The following is a 21,896-nucleotide window of genomic DNA, read 5'->3' on the forward strand; positions in this document are numbered from 1 at the left end:
TCTAATTTACTTTGAGAACCACCACTGTAGGCCAGTGTGAGCTTCAGTGCTCACAATTATGAAAACTAAGTTGTCAATGTTTTCATTCAGCTCTGTCTGTTCTCCAGATGTAATCCAATAACTGTACATGGACTGACTGTCATCCCCAGGACAATCTCCTACCGGTCACTCCCCTGCACATCACTTAGGTCTTCACTTTAAATACACTTGTTACTTTAAACCTACACGTACTTACACTGTTTAAAGTACTGTTACCTGCCTGTCTGTGCACTTTATTTTATATTCTTAATTCTTGCATAATGTGGATTGTTGTAAAATTTTATTATCGATTAATGCACCACCCACCATGACAAATTGTATGTGAAAACATAGTTTTTTAATTTGTATTTGATGATATTATTTTAGTAGAAACTGATTGGGAAACTGGACACGGCCCTTGTGCTAAATGTGTCACAGCATTTGACCTGACACTAAACTATTATTTAGTAAGAAATAAAGCAAATGATTCATTTCTGAATATATTATTGATTTATTTTAGCATCGTGGGTCACTTTATGTCCTGCTACAACATTTAAATACAGTGTGGACACAAAGTGTCTTCTTTTACTCGCAGTAAGTTATTTAAGTTAATATTGTTGTTGATGAAAGTTCAGCTAATATTTAATCTCTTCCACACACTTTTCATCACACGGAACTGTCACGGTAAAATATTAACATGACACTGTTATTATTGTTAGGTTCATTGCCGACAGTTGGCCTCTATGACTCCTCGTGACCTTCACTGACCCATATCCATCCGCTTCTCTCAGCGGACAGAATCTCCTGGACCTTTAGCCCGTTCCCCTGTTGATTAATAAGACCCGCTTCACACCGCAGCGCACAGTTTAAGTACAACTTTTATTAATACTGGAATCATCACAGTGCGTTTTGTTACATTAGCAGTGACTAAAGTTAACAAAAAAAAGGGTCAATTTTACAAAAAGGAAGACAGAAAAAAGAAAAAACCTTCAGCGACGGAGGCCAAACAACCGTAGAACTCAAGTCACAATAAATTATAGAAGAGCAGGAGAGGGGACAGGAGGAGGAGGAGGAGGAGAGAAAGACGGGACCAAAGCGCCTGCAGGGCCAGGTGGGGAGGGGGAGGAGCAAGATATCGGTTTGTACAGACGTGAAGCAGATGTTGTCACAATGTTATGCTTTGACCAGAATTGGCCCGACAGCAACGACTCACTGGTCAGTTGCGGAGAGACTTCATGGTTTGGAGGCCACAAAGAAGAAGAAGAGACGGAGAGGAAAGCGAGCGAGCGAACGGCACCTCTGAGAGCTGGACTATTGACAGCGGGACATTCGGTTCAGTTATGGCGGCCCCATGAGGCCACTCCGCACGGCTGTGTGGCGGGAAGTTGCAACAGGTTTCGTCATGATGCCCCGGAGGACTTAAACGGACCACCACGAAGCTTTGGAGAAACTACCTTTGTCATGTTTGCTTCAGACGAGTGTGTGTGTGCGTATTCAGTATTAGACAGCAGGAAGGATTTACAGAATGCGTGTGGGTGGGAGGGAGGAACAGTAGGGGTCTTAACCACGTGTCCGTGTGCAACACACATTCATGCAGCCATACACATTCAAAATAACCTGGGCAGATGGCTAAAGGAGTGGGCTCCATGCACCTTCACAATACCGGGCACATCCCGGGGTCATTCTCATAATCAGTCGAATAAAGATCTTTTAAATAGGTCCTGTTGCACTGTTTGTTTTGTATTGTATTGTGTTGTAATGTATATTTTGTGTAAGCACACAGAGTCACTTTACCAAGTCAAATTCCTTATTTGTGCAAACTTACTTGGCCAATAAAACCTGATTCTGATGCTGATTCTGTTCTTAAAACGGGAATGAAGGTAACTGCGGACACATTTGATGGGAAACTACCACCAATAAGGCAGCGCTCCGCAACACTTCCTCATAGATTTGCGACGGTGTGTTCACGCTGCCAGGAGTGTTCGCGATGGAAGTCTGCCAGCTTTTCTATAAAGCTGAGTAACGAGGGAAACTAGTTTCTTGGCAGCCGAATGTTCATCAACTCACAACGGGCAGGCGACGGCAGAACTGTATGCGGACTTGCTGACTTGCGATGTTTTTAAAGGCGTGATTGTACTTTCTGCTTCTTGTGTAATGCGTGAAAAACCAAACGTTACGCATATTTATTCACGTCTGTAAGTTTAATAACGCAACAAACAGTATTAGATTTAAGCTAAACTGTCACTATTTAGAAACCTAACTAAGAATACATGTTTGGGGTTTTTGTGTGTTTAAAACCACGATTGTTACTGGGGAGACATTTATTTTTGCTATTGAAGATGCAGTTTAGTTGGACGGAGACCGGGTTTTGATGGTCTTAACAACCCTGGGCTTTGCACACCGGACGATCTCTTGTGACGCCAACGTGAGTAAAAAAAGGTCCCAGTGCATGTTGAATAACTGCTCATATGTGCATCCTTAGGTTTCTTTGACAGAAGCTCGGCAATAAACCATCAAAGTAATATAAGCTTCCCGTGAGATGATGCCAAAAAAGACGTCTTAATAAGCCTGATCAAAATTAATTAAAATGTAATCTAGCAGCGAGATGGCGTGTCAGGCCTCCATCTGCTGCCTTGAAGCCAGCTCATGTTACAGTGTACAACGGAGAGCCTTCTGGCCTCACTAATGCCTCTGGCTCTTTGAACAACACACCCCGGACACATAATGGAACCACACATTAGCCATTACCACACACACATGTGAACAGTGGCACACACTCATACCTTAAATACAGAGAGACATACAGGGAGGGGAGTGTAGGGCCGACAGAGGGAGAGAGAGAAAGAGAGAGCTGAGCTATTGTTAACTGCAGAGTGAATAAAGACTTCATCAGAATTATGTTTCATTAGCTTTGATGGGCTGCGAGGCACGAGAGAGACCGAGTGCAGCCGATGGGACTCTCATCATGACACGCTTTGTTTTCCAACTTGTCAGCGAGATGGCATCCCTGGGTATTCTGCGCCAGTGGATGGAGGTGAGAAAATGAGAAGATAATAGAGAGGAATAAGGAGGGAAGGATACACCGGTGTAAAACAGTCTCCCTACTTGAGTGCTGAAACACATTGGAAAGTTATTTAATTGGCAGATTTAGAAGGCCGACACCTGTGGGCTTTTCAGATAATGGTGCTGTTGAGTGTTTAAATCTCCGTCCCACTGCGGTCCCACCATCTCAAACGACTTCCCCCGGTTTTCATCTGTAAATATGTTTTCCATAGTAAAGAAAAAGCTCAATATTTTGGAAAGTTAGCTTTTTTAGCCATTGGCGCTATTTATTTTCTCTGTCCGTCGATTCTGGCACTGGACATCCCCCCCCCCCCCCCCCATAGAACCATAGGTATAAAATAACTCTGACATAATCTTTAGTAATGGATTGTTTAATGTGGCAACAAGCAAGTTTTGCCAACCGCCGTTACCAACCGCTTTTGTTTTCCACTGTGCTGCGTTTTAACTGTGAAGAAGTTACCGTCACACTCTCCGGTGACGACGGATAGCTTGCGGGAAAAAACAAAAGCTCTAACCTCTTCCCGCTTTGGCTGATCAATGGTTGACGCACTTCCTTTGTGCCATGACTGGAGCTTAGGAGACGGTACCCAGGGCAGACAGGATTGCATAGTGAAAGCGAAGTGTATCAGGAACCAATCTAAATACCCAATGATGTCAAAATTGCCATTACATTGTGCAATCAACATGTACTTCATAGTGGTAAGTTTAGGGGAAAAAAGAAGAAAAAACCAACAACAACAACAACATGTGCATTGCCACTTTAACTTTGGTCAAAGCCAGCTAGCAGTTTCCCTGTGCTTCCTGTTGTTTTATGCTAAGCTAAGCTAACCATGTGCTGGAAGGTATTTCCCAAAATGTTAAACAATTCTGTCAACACTTTGTGAGCTCCTATTAGTCAAGGGTACATACACAATACTCAACAGCACTATAATCTGTCGGGCTCGCCGTATGTGTGGGGACACAGTGTCATCAGTTCAATCTTGAGTGGAGTGTGCTTACTGTGTGTCACTGTCAAATGAAACTTGATCCATGTTTGCCCCGATCCAGATGTTACCCAGCTCGGCAACAAGGCCGCTAATGGCAAAAGGAATTAAAATCACAGTAATGTCATTGAGAGTTCAGATCGGATATATTCAACTTTTTAACTCAATACAATTGTGAAATCAATGTTAAAATGTTACTTCTTTTGTCAGTGCTAGTTGGACATGCTGTACAGTAGTTAGTTAGGACGATGTGTCTTTCTCAGGAGAGAGGATTGTTTTTGTGTTTGAGTGTGTGCGCATGCCTGCATGTCAACCTGGCTATGTATGTTCCCGCGGAGCGTTATGTTGCCCGAGAAGCCTCCGCCCCGCCCACGTGCCGGTCGGCCGATACTTCTACCCACATACAAGCACACTCGAAGCAATGGGCATATTGACACATCTGTAGCAGAGAGTAGTTAGATCAGCTTGTTTAGACAGTTAGTTCAGTACACAGATAATTCAGCATGTTTAAAAACAAAGAAGAAGAAGAAGAAACATTATTGTTTAGTGAGATAACTTTTGTGTGCTGTTAACCAGGCATTTTAAAGGAAAATAGCAGTTGTATCGTACTCTCGTCTCACACTCATCCTGCAGCCAGCGGTGTGATCTGGCTGTCTCGACGCATACATTTTGAGTGTCCTGTCCTGGTCGTTGTCCTGAGGGCAATCCATCCTGGGGGCAGGATTAACCCTTTCCTCAAGCAATACTGGACTGTAGATAACTTGCAGTGAAATCAGTTGTTTCAGTTTTGCACTGGAATGAATAAAACACAAAGCACTGGCAGGCGAATGGGATCGTCTCTAGTGGCGGTTGTAAAAATGTGCCACGAAAATCGAAATCTTAGCCATCCGAGTGGACCGAACAGTGGTATTTTCCTTTAACGCACCCATACTGGAGCATGCGCACTTCCGCTGTATTGCTTCCCTGCGGTTTTGAACTTCATTCAGTTGTACAAGAACAAAGTTCTGACACGGTTCAGCCGAGTCAAACCCGCACAGTTTGACCCCCCCCCTCTCACCTTGCATTACATTCAGCATACGTACAGTGTATTATATTCATGTACAGTGTGACCATGACCTTGATGGTCTTCAGAAGAACATTTTCTCATAGAAATGTGTTTTCTTTCCTTCTTTTTTGGAAGGGGCGGTTATGCAGCCCAAGACCGCTGCTCTGCCCTTCCACCCTCTCAACCAATCAGATTCAGCTGATACGACACACAGCATCCACATGTGACAACACGCACAGTAGTCGCCCCTCCTCCCCTCATCCTAAACAAAGCCAAACGAGGACACACTCACTCGGTCCGCACGCCGCCGCACATCCAGATGTTACACCGATGAGCAGTTTGTGTTTCAACTGGAGGTTTGGTCTTTTTTTCTTTTTGACATTGATTAAAAGTAAGACTAAATATTCAAAAAATACTGCAGAATGAAATAAAAACAAACGAAATACTGAACAGAATATTCCATGTGATATTTTCTCACAAACCTTTTAAATCTGTGTGCCTGATTCCCATTTACAAGTAGAGCACAAACAGTACATATTTTATGAACCGGCAGTGAAACGCTCACTCCTAACACACGCGGACACACACGCATACACACACACGTACACACACACACACACACTCCCTCTCGCTGTCAGTCTAAATCCAAACCCTCCTGCTTCTTCATAAGTCTCACATCCGAGTGTCCGTAAACAATCCTCCTATGCAGCCGCGTCCTGAGCTGGTTCCTCTGCACTGTGCTGAGCTGAACCGGACTGGTCCGGTCCACTCAGACAACCCGATTACTGGAACGACCTCTGATTTCGGGGACTGGACACATGCTGGATTTTAGTCGTTTTCTTTTACGTTTCAGGGGACACCGCTCATTAGTAACCAGTGTTGGGCAACTAACTTAACAAATCAATTACTCAACAGTAATAGTAGGTAACATCCCTTCAGAGATGACAAAGCTACTCTTTGCTAGCGAGAAGCTAATGGTGGCCCAACACTGAGCAACCAACTGTTTTGTTTTTTTGACTCTTATTATGGTGACATTATTGCAACTATAACCCTCTGTACTTGAGTGTTTGCATGTTGTCCGTGTATGAATTAAAAAACGTTGTAGTTTTTTCTGTAAGGGTTTTAATTGGAGCCAACCTGGGTGATAATTCAACTATGTTCGAGGTTTAACTTCCCCACAATGCAAACATGTACAGTATTTATAGATGAGATGTAAGAGATTAGTTTGCAGTTTTTTTGGACACTGGCCTGTTGGATAAGTATATTCATGTATCTCCAACAAACGTAATATACTCTCAAAGTTATTTCAAGCCTATTGTCGATGATAGCTGAAGTGTTGTTGAACCCAAATTACAAAGACATATTTTCTACTGTCTGCATCTACATTGTCTAGACGTGTTTTTTATCCGGCCAGGTTGTGAGATCTCCGCCTCCCCCCAATACAGTGAAGGGGAATCTCCGAGGCTCCAAAGAAAATAGGTTTGTTCGTCGCTTGGGTCAAACAACCATTTAGTCTGACCTTTCTGTACAGTGTATTTGAATTTGCATCATGAAATTAGACACAAGTGCCACCACGTGTTAATTCCGTACTTGTAGAATCCTGAAGAGTCCTGACGTCCTATACAATTTTGGGGTTAAATATTTTTGCTCTACTTTCTTTTCCCTTCTCTCATTCGACCAATCGCTCCAACTCCACCGGTCTTCATCACTTCCTCTTTGTCCCTCCCTGTCTTCTACTCCTTCTATAAACTGTATATTTTACTTCCCTCTTATTGGCAACCGTCTCTCTCACTTTCACGCTCCCTTTCATTCAGTCTGAGTTCCGCGACACCCATTGGCTATTGTACATGCTGCATCTCCTATCAAAAGTGCTTTACAGTTACTTTTTTCAGCATTTTTGTAATCCATTTCCTCCACCAGGAAGAGACGGGGACAGGGAGAGAGACAACAAAACACAACGACGAGGCGTGGATTCACAGTCGATGTGTAATTTAGCTTTCCTGATGATTGCCTGAATGGGACAAAGGAGAACCTCCACCCCCCCCCCCCCATTCTCCCCTCCCCCATTAATCCTCCTCTCAGAAACAAGAAAAATAAAACACACATTTATTGCTCCATTTCTGATTTCAGCATTTTCTCTCTGGTTCTAGAAAATATATATGAATATATCTATGCGCCTGGATTACTTCTCGCAACTTGTCGTACGGCTGCAACAAGGTAAATGACGTCACGATAGGAAGAAGAAAACACACGTACGACACACAGGAGAAAAAAAGCCCTGCCCTTGTTGGGTAACCAGCTGTCCTGCAGCAGAGCTCTACCCAACCACCCTCACACCCACACAATCAATCACATGGGCGCACACACACGCTTACGTTTTCACATGCCTACACATGAATCTCCGCACACAGTACACACACACACACAGAGAGAGAGAGAGAGAGAGAAAGAGGGGGGAAGGGGGCACTAGCACGGTTCAATGCCAACATAATTATTTTTTTTTTACATTAGGATGAACCAGAGGAGCCCTCTGGCTTGTTAGCTCCCCGTGCTAATACCAAAGCTTCAGTTCAGTGGACTAATAAGTACAATATGTTGCTGCTGAGACAGCCGGGGTTTTAATCCAGCTGGTCACACGGCACTCTCACCCCCCCCCCCCCCCCTCTCTCTCTCTCTCTCTCGCCCCCACAGGACCGTCCTTCAGTCTTTCATCTGGGATTAGACAGCCAGGCTAGGTGGAGAAGAGGATGGGGAAAGGTGTAAGTCGACAAACAGAAACCCAGTCTTTCTCTCTTTCTTTTGCCTCTTCTTTTTTTAATCATATCTGTTTTTCCTGCGAGTCTTTTCGTCCCTGGGTGAAGGTGTAGAGAAGACAAACATGCATCCAACACACACTAGTTATAGTGGCCTGCTAGGAGCCTGTCAATATTCAGTATCTCACTTGTATTTGTCAGTGTGAGTTAACATTTTTAATGTTAATATTATCATTATATTATATATCATTTACCCTAATGGTGTCTTTAAACTTATTTTTTGTGTTTGTTTTCATTTATCTTCTCTTATATTATAGCTTTCCCTACGTAGTTAAGTGTCTGTGTATGTACTAGGCGGTTGGGTTGCACCACACCAACACCTGACTCCCTATTGGCTGACTAGTATCATCCTCTCGTTGCTTCTCCTCCAATCACAAAATGCGCGGCGCCGAGCGGTCATTGGAGACGGTCTTGCGGAGGCGGACTCCTCTCCTGATGGTGGTCAACATGTCACCAGAACCTTTCGCCCCCTCCGTCCCTGACAATGCGTTGGTGGGGCCGGTTGGTGGCAGGGCCGCGTCATCGGGGAGGGCGGGGAAAGGAAACTGCCCCTCTCCGAGGGCGTGAGCGCTGGCTACCAACTCGCCGATCTTCTCCACGAGGCTGTGCCGATTGGCCGCGATCATCTGATCCTCCTCTGATCCGGCCCCGGATCCCGCTCCCATGGCGAGGCCTCCGTGCTGCTGGGTGTAGACCTCCAGCGCCGCCCCCGATCCCCAGGCGGTGTTCGGCAGGCTGAGGCGCTTCGGTGAGGCCTTCACATAATCGAGAGCTCCCTGCCCGTCGTCGACTCCGGTGAAGAACACGCACTCCTCACTGCCCACGCGCACAGGCACGCCACCCGAGTGGCCCCCACCTGCGTACCCGCCACCAGCTGCGCCGAGTGAATGCGAGTGTCCGGGAACCGTGGGTGTCTTGACGGGCACGATGGGTGGTCGGATGGGGATGGGCCCCGCACTGGACAGCGTGCGCCTCACGCCCGGTTTGGTAGATGGGGTTCGGCGGATGGTGGCGGTGCCTGGAGTCCCTGCTCCAGGTCCGCCGGGTTGTCCTGGTATCCCATGACCCCCAGGACCAAGAACCCCGCTGGGTAGGCCGGCTGTGCTTGCTGGCCTCTTGGTCTGAATCATGCGGCGGTAGTTCTGGGCAATATTAGAGTGTCGAGGAATGGTGGAGGACTTGTCAAACTCTGTCTGTCCATCTGGTCCTTCAGCATCACCGTTCACTGAGTAGCAGTCATAATCTGAACCTAAAGGGGTGGGGGAGGGGGGAGTAAAAAGACATGAGATAGAGGAGATAATTGGCATCAAAGGAATGAGAGTAAACACAATGTACTGTGGTCACAGTATTAGATTAGCACAGGGATAGAAACATCATTTGGAAGAAGGAAGCCAATACTGACCGCCAGCATTGAATATTATTACATTTCATGGTGTTATTGCCGTCTCCCAGCTGTTGTCAAGGAAACTGTCAGTACTCTTATATAATGTGCAAGCTGCTTGGATAATTAGGGCTGATTCACTTTGTTTAATTTGGTTACTGAATGAAGTCAGAATTCGACAGTGCTTGTAAACATTGATATTCCTCTTCAAGAAAATCCATAATGTCATCCTCTGACAGGTTGGCTTTGCAGAGATTTTGCAAAATATAAGGTGATTAAGGCGGCCGGGAGGTATCAAATTAATGTGGGTTCCTGAGAATGAACGAGATCACTGCAGCGGGACCACAACATCTGTGGTCGTTTACCTCAAACTTGAACTGAGTTCTTACAGGCACAGCATGTGAGGACCTACAATCTGCAAGGATGCTGTGGTGGTCCCTGTTCCCAAATACAGTTGCCCCAAAAGTCTAAATGATTTTAGACCAATTGCGCTCACATCTTTGGAAAAACTGGTAAGGTCAGACATTTTAAGGAAACTGAGCAATGGCTTGATCCCATGCAGTTTGCTGGCCACAGAGGAGTAGAAGGTGCCACAGTCACGTTGCTACATTTCAACACTTAGAGGGAAATGGATCTCATGTCAGACTTCTTTCTACTTGTAGATTTCTCCTCTGCTTTTAACACAATGCAACCCCACATTTGAACCAGTCGGCTTTTAGAACAATCTGACATCAGTCACAATTTCGTGGGTTGGATTCTTGGCTATTTAACTAATAGGACACAAAGAGTGAGGGTTATTGGAATTCTGTCGCTCCCCACAAGGATGTGTGCTTTCACCCTATTATTCATCCTTGACACAAATATGTGTCAGACCAGGTATGAGAATGTGTAGCGTTGTGTATTCTTATCATCATGTCTGTCTTGTTGTCTGTCTTGCTGTCTGTGTTGATTGTAATGTGTGTCGGGATGAATCCCTCACTTTCCATTGCGAAACAAGTCGACCTACAGGTACACATAAAGAAGCCTGAACCTGATTCTGTAGTTAGAGTTTCCTCAGAAGCCAGCTTGTCAAGTTTCCACTTCATGTGGTTAGGTTTAGCCAACTAAACATTGTGTACAAGAAAAAGAGGCTTTACGAAAAGTCCGTAGGTTCCACAATAAATAGCTGCCGCATGACTACATGACTCTCGAGTGCACGAGCATCCCGCCGCCTACGCGACTCCACTTTCCCTCAGCATCACCCACGCCGTAGGTTAAGCTTGATTGACAGGCTGGCTCTATTGCTGCCTTCAGATAAATGTAAATGTTTCTTGAACCGTGGGTTACCTATTGTCTTACGATGCAGATACATTAGGATTTGCTTGTGTGCTTTTGTAATTCTGTGGATATTTGCCACCAACACCTCCAGAAGACACAAGACAATTAGCAATGATGTCGCCGTCGCTATTATTGAGCCATCGCTTCATGTCGAACAAAGGTGGACGGCAGATTAGTGTTCCACCTTGTGAAGGAATGGTGTCCTCGGAGCAGGAGGGGGTTGTGGTCTCTGTGCTGTAGCCACTGGAGTACTGCAGGGAGTCTCTCTTGCTTTTCTGCTGCTCCATACTCAGTCCTCTGGTCAGCACCATGGCCAGGTCACTGGCGGCTGGAGACACCTCCTCTCCATGCTGGGGATGGACGGAGAGAATGAGGAGGTTTGAACTACGTTATTCAAACTCCTCAACCTTTTGGTTGATCACATGAGTGACATGTTAGAAATGTCGTGAGCTTCAATGAGCCGTATGCTAATAATTCACAGTGAAAAGAAAAAGCAGGTCTTCTTCAGTGGATGAAAACTCTGGATGTTGTAGAAACTCCATCTTCATCACCGATGAATACATTTATCATATACATTTATGATTCCTTTTAGTTTTTTGTATTGCAATAATGCGGTACAACGCCGTGAGTCCATTGGACCAGGAGAAACAAACGGTCATCGCTCCAAAACTGATACAGAAACCAAATCTGAATGTATTCACATTTAGCTTCTATCACAGTTCCAATGACAATTTTCTATATACAGTATATATTTACATATAGGTTATTTCACATGCTGCTATTGTTTATTGTCTCATCCTCATATGGAATCAAAGTGGAAAAGCAAAAGCTTCTCAGACATAAGAAGTACCACCAACATGTGGCTGGATTGTACTTCAGGGAAATACATGACTGTACTACTGTATACTGTACTACTGTATACTGTACTTTGTAGACTGTACTTCTGTAGACTGTACTACTGTAGACTGTACTATTGCAGACTGTACTACTGTAGACTGTCCTACTGTAGACTGTATTACTGTAGACTGTACTACTGTACTTATGTAGACTGTACTACTGTAGACGGCACTACTGTAGTACTGTAGACTGTCCTACTGTAGTCTGTATTACTGTAGACTGTGCTACTGTAGTCTGTACTACTGTAGACTGCACTACTGTAGACTGTGCCACTGTACTACTGTAGACTGTACTACTGTAGACGGCACTACTGTAGTACTGTAGACTGTACTACTGTAGACTGCACTACTGTAGACTGTGCTACTGTACTACTGTACTACTGTAGACGGCACTACTGTAGACTGTGCTACTGTACTACTGTAGTCTGTTCTACTGTAGACTGCACTACTGTAGACTGTGCTACTGTAGTCTGTACTACTGTACTATTGTAGTCTGTACTACTTTAGACTGTACTACTGTACTACTGTAGACTGCACTACTGTACAACTGTAGACTGTACTATTGTAGACTGTCCTACTGTAGACTGTACTACTGTAGACTGTACTACTGTAGACTGTACTACTGTAGACTGTACTACTGTAGACTGTACTACTGTCCTACTGTAGACTGTACTACTGTAGACTGTACTATTGTAGACTGTACTACTGTAGACTGTACTACTGTAGACTGTACTATTGTAGACTGTACTACTGTAGACTGTACTACTGTAGACTGTACTATTGCAGACTGTACTACTGTAGACTGTACTACTGTAGACTGTCCTACTGTAGACTGTATTACTGTAGTCTGTACTAATGTAGGCTGTCCTACTGTATTACTGTAGACTGTGCTACTGTACTAATGTAGACTGTACTACTGTAGACTGCACTACTGTAGACTGTGCTACTGTAGACTGTACTACTGTAGACTGTACTACTGTAGACTGTGCTTCTGTAGACTGTATTACTGTAGACTGTACTACTGTAAACTGTGCTACTGTACTAATGTAGACTGTACTACTGTAGACGGCACTACTGTAGTACTGTAGACTGTACTACTGTAGTACTGTAGACTGTACTACTGTAGACTGTACTACTGTCCTACTGTAGACTGTACTACTGTAGACTGTAGTACTGTACTATTGTAGACTGTACTACTGTAGACTGTATTACTGTACTACTGTAGACTGTACTACTGTAGTCTGTACTACTGTAGACTGTACTACTGTAGACTGTCCTACTGTAGACTGTATTACTGTAGACTGTACTACTGTAGACTGTGCTTTTGCAGACTGTACTACTGTACTACTGTAGACTGTACTATTGGAGACTGTCCTACTGTAGACTGTATTACTGTAGTCTGTACTACTGTAGACTGTACTACTGTAGACTGTACTATTGCAGACTGTACTACTGTATTACTGTACTACTGTAGACTGTACTATTGGAGACTGTCCTACTGTAGTCTGTACTAATGTAGACTGTACTACTGTAGACGTCACTACTGTAGTACTGTAGACTGTACTACTGTAGACTGTACTACTGTAGACTGTATTCCTGTACTAATGTAGACTGTACTACTGTAGACTGTACTATTGCAGACTGTACTACTGTAGACTGTACTATTGCAGACTGTACTACTGTAGACTGTACTACTGTAGACGTCACTACTGTAGTACTGTAGTCTGTACTACTGTAAACTGTATTCCTGTACTAATGTAGACTGTACTACTGTAGACTGTACTATTGCAGACTGTACTACTGTAGACTGTACTATTGCAGACTGTACTACTGTAGACGTCACTACTGTAGTACTGTAGTCTGTACTACTGTAGACTGTACTACTGTAGACTGTATTCCTGTACTAATGTAGACTGTACTACTGTAGACTGTACTATTGCAGACTGTACTACTGTAGACTGTATTACTGTACTACTGTAGACTGTACTATTGGAGACTGTCCTACTGTAGACTGTGCTACTGTACCACTGTACTACTGTAGACTGCACTACTGTAGTCTGTACTAATGTAGACTACTACTGTAGACTGTACTACTGTATACTGTGCTACTGTACTACTGTAGACTGTACTACTGTAGACTGGACTACTGTACTACTGTAGACTGTAGACTGTACTACTGTCCTACTGTAGACTGTGCTACTGTAGACTGTACTACTGTACTTGCCCTTAGCACATGTTAGGCCACTGCAGAGCTGCCTTTTAATTCACCAGCTTCTCTTACTCACCGAATTAATAATGTTTTCAATGAACTGTTGTCTGTTTTTAAGCACTTTTAATGTTAAGACACATTGCCGTACATCTCCATGTTTTTTCTCGTGGTAAGCCCAGTTAATTGTAATTTCATGTGGTCTAATATGTGCTTGTACTTATGCGTGGCTTCCTCTTAACAAAGGCATGTGGAATGCCACACGCTGAGGAAGGCAAGTGTACTGAGATCTGTTGGTGTATTTCTATATTTTGTATTTTATTCTGTATTATTATAATTTAATTTCTTATTAACTTATTATGCCTCAAAGAGCACGAGTAAGTGAGGCCCATGAGGAAACCTTTGTGCTCTCTGTATTCACTTGGGCAGATCTGACAGCAGCTCATCAAACTCAAGGCCCATCGGCCCACGATGAATCGCAATGGCTAAATACAGGCCTTACTTTACAAATGTGCCACTATCCTTCCACATGCCTGTCCTCGTCTATTTCATGGTGTCTTTCTCCTATTATCTCTGTGTCTGCGTTACCTTAGCAGCAATGCTAGCCGGGGTCATCCTGTATCTCTGCGCGTCATCAGGGTGGGACGGCCCGGCGTATCCCTGGGAGCTCGGCGACATCTCGTTCTCCCTCAGCCTATCGAGCGGTTCCTTCCTCCTCTGGATGGTCGCCGCAGCCGCCGACTGCTCGTACTGACCTGCTTTGGACCAATCCTGAATGGGCGAATCAAATTAGTGAAACAGGAAGTAGAGAGGTGTGATGAGCAGGAGAGACGTGTCCACTATCCAGCAGTTTGAAGCCCTTCATCTGAGTGAAGAGAGAGGGAGGGGGCCTTTACGGGGTGGGATTGTGCGTGGGCTGCTTGGAAACGAGTGTGTGAGTGTGTGGGTGTGTGCGGGCAGGGGCCTTTTGGAGCATTTTAATGTGTTTATATTGATGAGTTTGAGTGGTCAGCTCTCCGCACCCTGCTGAGTTTTGGCCAATCTCCAGTTAGTAGATTGCAAAACCAGTGAGTGAGCCAAGCGAGGCCGAAACAAAAAAAAGGATGCATGCACACACAGCAGGTGAGGATGAAGCAAAGAAAATTAGGTTATGAATGAATTAATATTGGGTGTTGGAAATGAAAAAGGAAAAAAATGTATAAACTGAAACGGAAAGAGAAAAAAAGCAACTGAAGAAATGGAAGCGAATGGAGAAACAAACCTTCCAGATAGGAACCTTTGATGTGGGAGAGGAGGAGCTGGATCCGGGGGGGCAGTTATAGGGTGGGGACTCAGCAACAGGTAGAATGACAGAGAGAGGCCTGGTGGAACCAGGGTGAGAGAGAGCGGGGCGGAAGGTAGCGAAGGACGAGCCAAACTGCGGGATGAGAGACACAGTGACGTCGTGAGAGGAAGACAGAGAGACGGACGCCAAGCTCGGCCCAACACCAGAGAATAAAAGCCACACAAGTATGCTCATACACACACACACACACACTGCACGATACACACTCACACGCCAAGCCCTCAGCGTGAAACTGATGAGCGGGAAGAGATAAGAAGATAAGATATGCGACATGTTGAGAATATAACTTGAAGTTACAACTAGTGGCTGCTGTCCATGCATCCGAACGACGAGAACAACTAAGTCTGTGATTTATAGAAAAGCCGACAGATCACAGCTACTCTTCATCTAACTGTTAGAAAGGCGATGTGATGCAGTTAAAGCAGCAGGCATTTAAATAAAAGAGTCATTTTTTTTTACACTGCAGTAATTCTCCATCACTGTAGCACAGAGTTAGATGACGGGAACTTGATGAAAAACACTTTTTCATTTCTGATGAGCTCACCAAAGAGTCTGTTATGGTGCCGGTGGAGCCCTTCTTCAGATGCAAAGTGTAAAAGACAGTGTTGGGTTGTCCCCATGGAGAAACAGCTGAGAAAGGCACCAGGTTTGTCAACTCTGATCAAACGTACATTTCACCCCTGAGGACTGAGTATGGACCATCTGAAGTGATATTCAGTATTTTCTTTCCTTCCCAATTCTACTTTATAAAAGAAATGGACGATCCACACGAAGGATAAATGTACGTTATGAAGGATAGGATGAATACGAGTATTTTGGCAAACAATGAGAAATACTCGGGACAGTTCCACTTAAAGCGAGGGTTGGTAATTGTCACCAAAAACAGTTATTTGTCTGTTTTCTCTGAAATTGTTCACAGAAAATTAAGACATACATATATGCGGTATGGCTGTGGCTGTTGTAATAAGCCTGTCCAATCAGCACATCCAGCTTGAATGTGCTGGTTGGATGAGCTGCCTGCTCGTCTACCTGATGGCACTCTGCATGTCACCAGAGTGATCCACAACATGCCAACTCGGCAGATGTGAGTACTGATTAAAGCCGTTGTCTTTGTTGACGTCACGTTGGTGATAAATTTTGGGGAAGAAGCATTGAAGCAGACCGGTTTGGTGCTGCCGGTTTGGTGATTCTACTGCCGCCAGCTACTTTAATTGGGAAAGACTTGGCAACAAGTTTGAATCCATCGCACACACTTTAAATTGTTGCTCTCATTGAGACTTGGTGTTGTCGAAATGAAAAAAATATCTACAATACTACCAAGCCTGTTTAAGTATTTTCACAGTTAAATAGATGAAACTTAAAGCAACACTGCTGTACCCCGACGGTGTTGCCACAGAGGAACTCACATGGGCTGTTTCCATTTTGTTAACCCACAGGTTTCATGTGCAGAGGAGAGCAGCAGTTTGCGTTGTTGTTTTGGTGTGAGACGTAATCAAGGTAACCGTCTCCACGAGGCGCCCCCCTCTCTCATCGGAGTCGCTCCACACACCATCAGATGGTTGTAAGGGCGTTAATCAACCCAAAAGGGAAGGCAGTCAAACGAGCAAGCTGTTGCCTCCACACAAAAAAAAAAAACGACATATTTACTCTGCCTCGCGAGCGCCATTTGAATTGTATTCATGTTTGCCGACAGATGTGCGCACAAGTCAAAGGATGCATTATGAAAATGGATGGAGACAAGCTCTCCAGCATAACAAAAAAAGGGATCTGCGGTTGTGGAGAGGTTTTATGTGAGCGCGCCTGCACCAGCTGAAGTGATAGAAACAGCACAGAATACAAGCTTATTACTATATTACAAGTGCAATGCTTTTTCTGTTGACCTGATTTGAGTTGGTGGGGGCGGGGGGGGGCAAACTGTTGCTAAAAGTGCCACTGACACTCGGCTGCGGTAAGCTACCAAAATACCACAATATACAAAACATAAGTAGGTAAAGAAAAGATTATCTTTGTGCTCAGGAGGACTCACTCAAACTTTGCACTGTGTGCCTGCCACAAAATAAAAGTTATTTGTGTCTGATTCATGCAATAAAATATGTTGTATCGACAAAGCATGGAAATTAATGTATTCAACAAAAAGATCACGTTTGTGGAGCGTTTATTTTAGCCATCAATCTGACGGTGCTTGATATTGTACCACCAAAAAGCATTCTCGGCCCACGGAGAGACGCTGCTGCCTGTCTGGCTGCAGCGCTGCCTGAATATCCAGATGCCTCCCACTGATTTCAAAAAGCCATTAAACTCTGAACACAAAAACTCCTGCTACCTCTGGCGCGCGTACCGTATCATTATGAACAGCATGTGTGGTGTAGTTCTATCCCATAATGATTTGTATACTACCACAATCATGACAGTTGTTTGAACAATAGTGCTCTCGCTCTCTTTTCTTTTCTTTTTTACTCGAGATGATGGTTCTGGCATCAGAGAACGGTATCGGAAAAACATGGAAACGTGTTGGTGAAAATAAATGTTGAAAGTTGTTGCGTAAAGTTGAATCTGCAAGCTGTTTTAATGGATTCCTGGAATCACAAAGAGACCAATTTGGAATAATGAGCAAACTTGCTGGCGAACAGATGGCAGTATCCTCTGACCGTGGCGAAGACATCAGAGGCTTTAGACTTTTAATGGACACTGATGGACGGAGGGATAAAGAACCTTTAGCACCCATTGTGGGGCGTCAACAGAGACGATCTTCCCATCGCAGAGAATTCATGTTCCTTTATTGGCCAAATGAAACTCCTTTGTCGAGTTTGGACACATTTCAAAAGACTCAATTTAACCTGCTGCTCACTTAACAAAGGAGTGCTCTAAAAACTAATGTCATCAAATGATGTATTCACGTTATATTCCACTTTCACACCAACTTCAGTCTCGATCATCAGCACATTCATTTTCTGAATTTTAATCCTTTAAATGCCCGTTGGTTTACATGATGTCACTGTTCTTTAATTATGCTAATAATAACGCTATTACTTTCTGTTTACTAAAATCAAGAGTTTATTTTTTTACGGTCTGGAATCCGTCACTGATTCGCAGCAACGTCATTTTGCTCCATATTGTGGCAGCGATGCCCCTAGAGGAAATTAGGAGAATATCATTTTGGTTTAAATGGGTTTCAGCGGGGACATTTTTGTCCTTAAGGGTCTTATTGGAAGTTATTACATTTACAAATTACACCTCACAGTTATCTCCTTCTGCTGCAAATGAGGTTACATTTATTTGGACCTGGCATCCAGTGTAAAATGAATCAATTATCATTTTAAGAACTATTGGCCTCCGTTAGAAAATACATGTATTTAAAGCTCCGATTAAATCAACTGAGGCCAAAATGTACCTGTACTTCTTCTATTTGTGTAAAACCTTCAATGCTTCTAACTTGTATTATTTGGTTTGAGGACGATGCTGCGTGTGACTGCTTGTTGTACAGTGTGGAGGAGAGGACTTACGGTGGTAGGGGAGCTGCATTCACTGACTGACTGGCATGTTTCTGAGGCCTCTGACGATGCCGAGCTGGATGACTTCTACAGCGGGAAAACCCCAAAAACACATGTGAATATATATATAGAGAATTAAAAAAAATTTCGAACGTGAAAAAACCCGTGACATACCTGGCTAGTGATGTCTGAGGGCATGGGTGAGGGGGGCTTGGAGTAGATGTTCGCATCCTGGGACACAAAGCCCGAATCGTGGGAGGAGACGCTGCTGAGGCGGTGGGCGGCGATGCCCCCTGGTGGCAGAGGCTGGTGCGGCAGGTTGCTGCGGTAGCGATAGGAGGAGGAGGAGGAGGAGGTGGGTGAGTGGGGCCCCGAGCCTCCACCACTTACACCGATGCCGCCACCTCCCCCTGATGAACGGGAGGCGCTACTGTGGGCGCTGTTGACACTGCTGCAGGAGGGGGAAGGTGAGGAGGAGGGGAGGGGTGGGGTGGTTGGAGGAGTGATGGAAGGGTGAGGAGTGTGAGGGGAGGATGAAGGCGATGATTGCCATCAGTATTTTGGGGGGTGGGGGGGGGGAGAGGATGGGGAGACAAAGAGTGTGTGAGTTTATGAGGATCCAGGGCACACACACACACCTACACACAACACACACACTCATACACTGCAGGCAAGAGGCTGTGATCCTGCATGGTTTTTAGAACGTCGACTTGAGGGCGACTGCTACAACATTGACGGGGAGAACTACAGAAATACACTTCTAGTTTACGGCCCAATACATATAGTATTCATTTTGTTATTCACATATATGATATATTATATTAGACAGGACTGGACACAGAAAGAATGCCGGCGGTCATTTATGCTAAAAAAAATATCTATATCATTGGGTCATCTTTCGTGCAGCTGTTCGAAAGATCTCCAGAAGTTTGCTGAAGGTGACTGGACAAACAGTCATGGTGGACAGACAGTGAAGGCTCCTCTTTCTTAAATGAATGAAAAGAGCGGGTGTAATGTGTTGTGTGTGTGTGTGTGCGTGTGTGTGTGCGTGTGTGTGCGAGCACCTGCACATGCTGCTCTTGCGGGAGCCGGAGCTGCTCGGGGAAGAAGGAGGGGTTTGATAGGACCAACTGTAGTCGGACCCTTTCAGATCCTTAATCACCTGAGAGAGAGAGTTTGATCCTCATTAGTTTTCTTTTTCGCTCTCTTTCGCTTCTCTTTTCTGTGTTCTTGTGTGTGTGTGTGTGTGTGTTTCACCTGTTCACTAGCTGGGGGCAGTTTGTGAGGATCGGTTGTCAGCACAGTGAGGTCATCAATGATGGCCTGGAGGTGGGTGATCTCTCCCAGCATGGCGATCTCTCCTTTCTAACAGCAACAAAAAACAACTCTTATTTCCCGCTGACCTCGGTGTCCTCCAATATTGACCGCTGCACTATAATCGTAGGTGTGATATTTGACTGGATTTATTACTAAATAATACTTCTCGTATTAGATTTTCCCACATAGGCCTGCATATTCACTGAGACAGCTGCAACAAGACGGTGTGTCAATCAAGAGAGAGAATCTTATATATATATATGATAAAAAAATATTTTCATAGATATTGTAATATTAATATTGTTCAGCCATATTTACAGTCTTTTGTCATACCTCCTGACTGATTGATGAATTACTTTTTCTTTGGTTTTATAAAATCCCAGAAAGAAATGGTGTGAGGTAACTCTTGAGGTAAATCCCGATACATTTTCATTTCGTGGAACCGTAATGCGTTATAATAATTCATTAACATTGTCATATCTGACACGGCACGTCAGTTCCATTGCACTATGTCGCCTCCCGGTGGAACTCATGAGCAGTGAAGGTGTTGCTTGGCAACAACGGAAGCCAGTGGCCCACACCGAGCAGAACGTCGCCTCCTCACCACAACGGGCTGCAGGAAGCCGATGACGGTGCAGAAGCGACCCCTCTCCTCCACGAGGGCCCGGCGCACCGCCTGCTTCTCCGTCTCCTCCATCAGCAGACACAAGTCTGTCACATCCTGCATGGCGCTGTCCAGCTGGGGCTGCAGGTCCACTCGCCCTGGGGTGGGGGGAGGGGGTGACGAGAAAACACATTTGAGATAGGAGAGAGTGAGAGAGTCGGGTCGGGGGGAAATCTCGATGGTAGTCAAGTATGAAGGGCAGAGGAAGGGTGGAGAAAGATAGGAGGAGCAGATTGTGAGACATTAACAGGATGTGGCTTGATGGGATGTGTATCTCGTCACCAGGCCCCGCTTGCCCATAATGCACTGCTCCATCAATCCACTGGCATATATTATGACATTCCGACTGAGGGAGATGGAGGTCAGAGGCAACACTTTGTTTGATGTTTCTGCTCGGCACTCGTTATCATTTCTACGTGTTATTATATTTTCATGTATTCTATTATCCACCCTAATGGCACCTTTTCCTGCACATTACAAAAAGCACGTATTTTCCTTGTGGTCCCCCACTCCTCTTGTCTTAAGGATGGTCTATGTGTGCACGCAGGTGTGTGTGTGTGTATGTGTATTCCCGTTCTGCTATCGATCTGGGCCCCGTCTACCTTCACACGTCATTCATCAGCTCATCACCCGAGCAGCGTTCCTCTTCATTCCGTTAAAACCTGTCTCCCTTTAATAAGCTGAAGCTATTCAAATAATATTTTACAATTTCTCTCCTTCATCCTTTGAAAACTGAACATATTTGATTACGTTTAGAACACTTTGGAGGCTGTTAATTTCCAGGGTGTGTGATCATTAAATGTTGATCACAAAGTGTGAGAGTGTGTGCAGTGTTCCCGTAATGACAGTTCGGTGACAAAAATAAAGTATTGTTGCACTAAAGGCTCAATGCACAGGTAGATGAGAAAAGGTGAGATGTAGGTGTGACGTGTAGCAAAGAACATCTCAATCCACATCTACTGTTAACAGAAGAAAATGTGGAATGAAGTGGATGGAAAGGCGAGGCATGAAATAAGTCTTTTTGTCGTGCTGGTGAGAGCAGAACGGGATACTACATAGCTCCGAGTAGAAGTCATGCAGGAGTCAGGCAAGAAGTTAAATTACATCATGCGTTTGTCGGGGGTGAAACTCCACCGCTCCAACTTCTCAAACGGCTGCAGAGGAAACAAGCCGGTGACGTGGCGTTTCTTTAGGAGCCGCTGTGTTGCAGCTGCTTTTACAATAAAGTCAGAGTAGCGATGGTCGGAGATCAAAACATTCCCGATTGGATATTTACGAAGTGAGCCCCTGTCAGTTATGCAGCTCATGAAAGCTGCATGTTCAACAGGGTCAACATGTGACAACTAGTTCGGGGTAA

The 21,896-nt window shown here is 44.6% G+C and overlaps 1 protein-coding gene across 1 annotated transcript in view; it reads right to left on the reverse strand.

Moving 5' to 3' along the window:
• Positions 1 to 878: 878 nt before the first annotated feature.
• LOC130192550 (protein MTSS 2-like) overlaps positions 879 to 21,896 on the reverse strand; it is a 76,458-nt gene continuing 55,440 nt past the window's right edge. The window contains exons 7-14 of the mRNA XM_056412618.1: positions 20,480 to 20,637; positions 19,816 to 19,923; positions 19,623 to 19,720; positions 18,733 to 19,009; positions 18,571 to 18,645; positions 14,311 to 14,493; positions 10,805 to 10,970; positions 879 to 9,171 (exon numbers count right to left, since the gene is read on the reverse strand). Of these exons, the coding sequence (XP_056268593.1) occupies positions 8,294 to 9,171; positions 10,805 to 10,970; positions 14,311 to 14,493; positions 18,571 to 18,645; positions 18,733 to 19,009; positions 19,623 to 19,720; positions 19,816 to 19,923; positions 20,480 to 20,637 (1,943 nt within the window). The 3' untranslated portion in view covers positions 879 to 8,293. The remainder of the gene's footprint in view (positions 9,172 to 10,804; positions 10,971 to 14,310; positions 14,494 to 18,570; positions 18,646 to 18,732; positions 19,010 to 19,622; positions 19,721 to 19,815; positions 19,924 to 20,479; positions 20,638 to 21,896) is intronic.

This window comes from Pseudoliparis swirei, chromosome 4, assembly GCF_029220125.1.
Source record: "Pseudoliparis swirei isolate HS2019 ecotype Mariana Trench chromosome 4, NWPU_hadal_v1, whole genome shotgun sequence".
Classification (NCBI taxonomy): Eukaryota; Metazoa; Chordata; class Actinopteri; order Perciformes; family Liparidae; genus Pseudoliparis; species Pseudoliparis swirei.